The 6,120-nt window shown below is 39.2% G+C and overlaps 1 protein-coding gene across 1 annotated transcript in view; it reads right to left on the bottom strand.

Moving 5' to 3' along the window:
- Nucleotides 1-6,120, bottom strand: part of LOC109920707 (glycerol-3-phosphate acyltransferase 1, mitochondrial) — a 145,406-nt gene that overhangs the window by 74,677 nt on the left and 64,609 nt on the right. Inside the window, exons 18-21 of the mRNA XM_048609210.1 lie at nt 5,963-6,040; nt 4,521-4,646; nt 3,880-4,000; nt 416-484 (exon numbers count right to left, since the gene is read on the bottom strand). Of these exons, the coding sequence (XP_048465167.1) occupies nt 416-484; nt 3,880-4,000; nt 4,521-4,646; nt 5,963-6,040 (394 nt within the window). The remainder of the gene's footprint in view (nt 1-415; nt 485-3,879; nt 4,001-4,520; nt 4,647-5,962; nt 6,041-6,120) is intronic.

Genomic DNA, 6,120 nt, shown 5'->3' with positions numbered 1-6,120 from the left:
TTGAGATCCTTCAGAAGCGTTTCTCCCTGCGACTCCTGAAACACACACTTGCAGCAATGCGCCGGCATCTCCAGACACTACAATCAAGCCTACCCCAGCTCAGAGCCTCCCTCTCCCAGACCTGCAAAGGACCTCTCCTGTTTTTTAGCTCTACTATTGCTAGACATGCTGATTTATGGGTTAAATGTTAAACCAAAGCTTAATCAGCTAATTCTGGTTATGTTTATAAAGTGTAATAGTATTTTTATAAACAGGCAAATACAAATCATCAGAAAGATTAGGATTGATCTTAAAAATGTGCAGAAATAAATAATAATCATTTACTTTAGAAGTTCTTGGACGCAGTTTAGTCACTCTGTGTAAAAAGGATTTAAGTTGGGATGATAGCAACATAATGTATTTGTTCAGAACTCACCAAATACTGCAACCTTCATTTCTGTTCTGGATAACAGATACTTGTGAAACTTGCTGATGTATTCAGCTTCTGAAAAACAATAACATATTTCTGAAAACTATAACATAGCCATTTACACATGAAAACAGATTATTGCAGACAATTAGATTGCATTTTGTTTCTCCCTTATTTTGTGAAGCATTCTATCAAACACATTCAACTGATGAATAAACTACTGTTTGAAAAGGAAAGAAAAATACACAAGTAACTCTTTTATAAACTGATTATTGTTATGGAGAAACACTAACAAAAGCAGTTACAGTTTAGTGTTGAATTTTGAGAAATTATTTGACACAGCTGGTGACCAGGCAGAACAAAGAAAACAGCTATTATACCAGTATACTGACCAAATACTGATCAAAACATATTTTCATTCAAAGATTCATTTCCAGTTAATAGGTTTGATTTTATGACTTGTTTTGAAAATTGATAATCTGCTCACTGACACTCAGTTTGGTGAGTGCCATTCAGGTCCTGAATTAATTATGCCCTAGTTCAAATATGGAAAAGAGAACTGGACTCCTGAGGTTAAGTGAGGGTGATTGTCCGTGATATTAAGGCAACATTTGACTAAGTATGTCATCAAAGAGCCTGAGCAAAACATGGAGTCAATGGGAATCGAGGGGACCTCTCTGCTGGTTGGAGTCATACTGAATACAAACAAACATGATTGTGGTTACTGGAGATCAATCATCTCATTCTAAGGACATCACTGCAGGATAGTGTTCTCAACCAAAACATCATCTGCTGCTTTATTAATGACCTTCTACCATCATAAGGTCAGAAGTTGGAATCTCCACTATGATTGCTCAATGTTCAGCACCATTCACCACCTCTCAGATACTGAAGCAGCAACAACATCCAGATTTGGACTAAAAAATGATGGTTACATTTTTGGGGAACCATTTCATTGGAGGCAGTTAAGGGAAAGTTCACTAGGATGATCCCTCGTGCTGAGGAACTGTTTTATGAGCAAAGATTACACAGGTTGGGACTCTACTCATTGGAGTTTAGAAGAATAAGAGGTAATCTCATTGAATTGCATAGGATTTTTAAGGGGCTTGAAAGGGTAAATGCTGGGAGGATATTTCCCTTCATGGGAGATTCTAGAACCAGAATGCATAGTCTCAGAATTAAGAGTTGCCAATTTAAGACTGAGATGAGGAGGAATTTTCTCTTTCAGAGGGTTGAGAGTGTTTGGAACTTTTTGTCACAGACAGCAGTGTAGGCAGAGTCCTTGTGTATATTTAAGGCTGAGATAGATAGATTCATGATCAATAGGGAAAATCAAGGGTTATGGGGAAAGGTAGAAAAGTGGAAGTGAGTAGTTTCAGATCAGGCGTGATCCTCTTGAGTGGTGGAGCAGTCTTGGGGGGCTGAATGGCCTACTCCTGTTGCTATTTCTTATGGTGCTATGGTCTAGGATCACTTCAACAAAAGATAATCTGACTGTTCACCAATGGCCACACCCCCACCCACCGACCCTGTTGTTCAAAGACACTATCAAAGCTAAATATCACTATCAACATCATGGGGGTTAACACTGACGAGAAATTAAACACAACCAACTATGGCTACAAGAGCAGATTAGAGGCCAGGAATTCTGTGGCAAGTAACTCACCTCCTGTTCTCAATGCCTATCTACCATCTACAATACAAAACTTAGGAGTGTGATGGCATACACTCCACTTGCCTGGAGGAATGCAGGTCCAGCAGAAATCAAGAAGTTTGATAACACTCAGGACAAAGCAGCCTACTTGACTCTTATTACATTCACCACCGTCAACATTTACCCATTCACCACTGATACACAATGGCAGCTGTTTGTACATCTACAAGATGCACTGCAATAATTCAGCAAGACTCTTTTGACAGTATCTTCCAAATCTACCACCTGGAATGACAAAACAGCTAATGTATTGGAACACCACCAACTGCAAGATTTCCTCCAAACCACATGTCATCCTGACGCGCAACTGTTTACCTGTTCGAAGATCCTGAAACTCTTCCTAACAGCACTATGAATGCCTGTACATACCAAGGACTGCAGCAGTTCAAGAAAGCAGTCACCACCACCTTCACCAGGGCAATGAGGAATGGGCAACAAATGTTGACCTAGCCAGCGGTGCCCACTTGCCGTGAACAATTTTTTACAAATCCATTACAATATTTCTAAAACTTGAGAGCACTCCTGGTGCTTTTCCAAGATCTCTGTACATTTGTAAGGACCCTGATAACCACATCAATAAAAGTTTATATTTTCTTTATGAAAGCTCACTTGATTTCCAACCATGAAAGCTGTTTGCTTATTCAATGATAAATTGAAAGACTCTAATTTGCAGTCAGCCACCTTTGATCAGAATCGTAACTGGACCAGTGACATTAATACTGAAAATACAAGAATAGGTCAAAGGTTGGGAATTCTTCAGTAACTCGGTCCCTAACTCCTATCCACCATGACCATGTAAGAGATGACAGTGGAAGGGAATATTTCCCACATGCCTGGATCAGTATCGCACCAACAATATTCAGAACAAAGCAGCCCAGCTAATCAACATTTCATCTATCATCTTAAAAGTTAAACACCCTCCATCACTGGTGCATCATGGCAGCAATGTATGACACCTACAAAATGCACAGCAGCAACCCACCAAGGCTTCCTCAACAGCACCTCTCAAACTGCAATCTTTAACACCTGGGACAAGGGCACTTAAGAACACACCATCGCTAAAGTCCCCTTCCAAGTTTCACACCACTTTGGTTTGGAGATATACTATTGTTCCTCCTCATCAGGGGTCAAAATGCTCGGACTCCCTATCTAACACCATCGTGGATTGGCTTACACCACATACACTGCGGCAGCTATAAAAGGCACTTTACTGCTAACTTCTCAAGGCCAATTACACAACTTCAGTCATCCTGTACTGGAACATAGGGTACCTCTGTGATCAAGGAGAGTCACAAAGCAGCAACGTGGAGACATCAGAAGTGTTAAGAGGTTTGCCAAGTCATTCTTGGCCCTGGTTACCATTTAAAATCAAATGTTTTGTATGATTATGGCTTAGCTGCAGTCAAGAACAATCACGATCAGCTCTGCCCTTCTTTAGTGGGATCACTGCCAAACCCCAAGCCTTGTTATTTGCTACCTGCAGACAGATCTCATAGCAGCTTCAAGCTACTGATCTCAATACATAAATCTAAACATCTATGTGTTATTTTACTCTATTCTATTGCTTTTTGTGTTTAGAAAAATAAAAGATTGTAAAGTTTACCTCAATTAGGTTCTTGGCCACAACAAAAATTAATTTTGATAAATAAACCTCAAATGATGTTGAATTAAGAGTGAAAAAGAAATGCTGACTTAGCTCATGAATGAATGTATTTGTTAAAAAACATCATAACCACAAGTCCTCAGTAAAACCCACCTTCAATTGGAGCTCTAAAGCTTTGAATAAAAACAGCAGCTGCAAAGTAAGCCTCCAACAAAGGGCCCAACAGTCTCTGTAGGAAGGTGATGAACTCCTGATGATCCTGAGATTGGCTCACCTAGAACAGTTAAGTTTTAGAATAAGTTGTATCTGTAAACACAATATCTTAATGTACTAGTTGATTTTGGGCATTATTGCTCAATTATTGGGCAATTGTGTGAGTGATTTCCAACACTTTATAGTATAGTCAATAATCCAGGTTCCAACCCTCTGATGCTGCCCACATATGACAGTAGCACTGAATAGAAAATCAATCAAGATGGTAAGCAGGGACCACTTCATGCATTTTGCATAGACTAAACAGACTGGAGAATTAAGTAACATTTTTTGGAGAGATCAATCAATTCCACTAACGTTGATTATCAAACATTGCTGAGGTAAGGACATAAAACTTTTTGTATATTTCCAGCATCAAATGACGCATCATAGAAAGCACTGCTTGTTTTATAATAGTAATCACACAGCTAGTGCATAAACACTCAACTTTCGAGTGCCAAACCACGCTATACTGCAATTGAGGATGAAACTGCTGAAATCATATAATCTGATAAAGTCTAAATGATTTTGTAATACAACACCTTTAGATAACGATCTCTCTGTTCTTCCCCATAATCACTGTCATCCTCTTCATCACTTCTCCATGATAAACCATCTGGATATTTATTAGCCCATGTTTCCTCTGTTGGACTGGGGCTCAGATCCTCCTGAAGATTTGATCATCAAAGACTTAGTTATGATTTGAAAAATACATGAGTTACGTATGGCTAACATTACACTGCATTATAACAATTGAATACCAAAGATATATACATCTGTGTAAGCAAAATGCTGACATGGAACAATATGGTTACCTCAAGAACTGAACGACAATTGAAAGTTCTAATTGATACTACCTCGGATGACATAAGTCTTAACTGACTGAATGGGGTTACATGTGCAGGCATGTAAGTGTGTGAGAGACAGAGGAGCAGTGAGATCAAGCCTCAAACAAACAGTAGAACAGTTTATGTAGTCATCCTGGGTGTGTAACCTTAAAAGTGTACAATAGGGTCAAAGCCTATATATTGAGTCATGGTTTTATATACATGCAAACCTATCTTTCTGACAGTATCTAACATCTATGTAAAAATAATTGAATTGCAATAGAATGACTTACGAGCCACCTTGCCTTAAAGGGTATCATAAATTACAATAACAAAAATTCAGAAAGAAAGTAAGTGAACAAGTTTATGCTGCTGGGGTAGTTTAGAATTAAAAGTCCACCAGAACACTATAGTGGGAGTTTGAGCAGTTTACTCTCGGTGTGGGATTTAGATCAGCAACATTTTAAGGAACTGAGAATAATCTTCTAACTTCTAACGGTGGCACAGTGGTTAGCACTGCTGCCTCACAGCGCCAGGGACCCGGGTTCAATTCCATCCTCGGGCAATTGTCTGTGTGGAGTTTGCACATTCTTCCCGTGTCTGCGTGGGTTTCCGCCAGATACTCCAGTTTCCTCCCACAGTCCAAAGATGTGCAGGTTAGGTGGATTGGCCATGCTAAATTGCCCATAGTGCCCAGGGATGTGCAGCTTAGGTGGGTTATAGGGGGATGGGTCTGGGTGGGATGCTCCAAGGGATGGTGTGGGCTTGTTGGGCTAAAGGGCCTGTTTCCACACTGTAGGGATTCTATAATCTATGATCTAATTCTGGATAATTAAAAAAGTAATTGTTTACAGGTTCTGTTTGAGAATCATAGCCAAAAATTCAAGAAACTTGCCACAGGAACTAACGCTTTATACATTATCAGGTCAAAGCAAATCAAGATTATGGCATCTTTAATGTTTTCTTCTGTGGTTCAACCTGATTTCGTGTAAATGTAACCTCATTGTTTCCCGAAGAATTACCTCAAGCAGAGAAAGAAAAAAAAGAGACTTGGGTAGTTTCTTTAGACAACTTATGTCACTTCATACATGTGGTTGAAAATTTACAAATGATGTAGTTGTTCATACATCTAAAAGTCCAGTCAATTGTTGGCTCACCTCTGCCACCATCAGGATGCCATACTGAATAAACTTTCCAACAGCATCATGGAAAACCTGGTAGAGAGTCTGGCAGGGCTACAAATAGAAATGGAAAGGGCGAGATAAATTTATATTTAATACACTATAAATGATTCACATTGTGATCAAAACAGATA

This window comes from Rhincodon typus, chromosome 20 (genome assembly GCF_021869965.1).
Source record: "Rhincodon typus isolate 14 chromosome 20, sRhiTyp1.1, whole genome shotgun sequence".
In the NCBI taxonomy this organism is placed as follows: domain Eukaryota; kingdom Metazoa; phylum Chordata; class Chondrichthyes; order Orectolobiformes; family Rhincodontidae; genus Rhincodon; species Rhincodon typus.
This window is presented reverse-complemented; position numbering and strand designations above follow the sequence as displayed.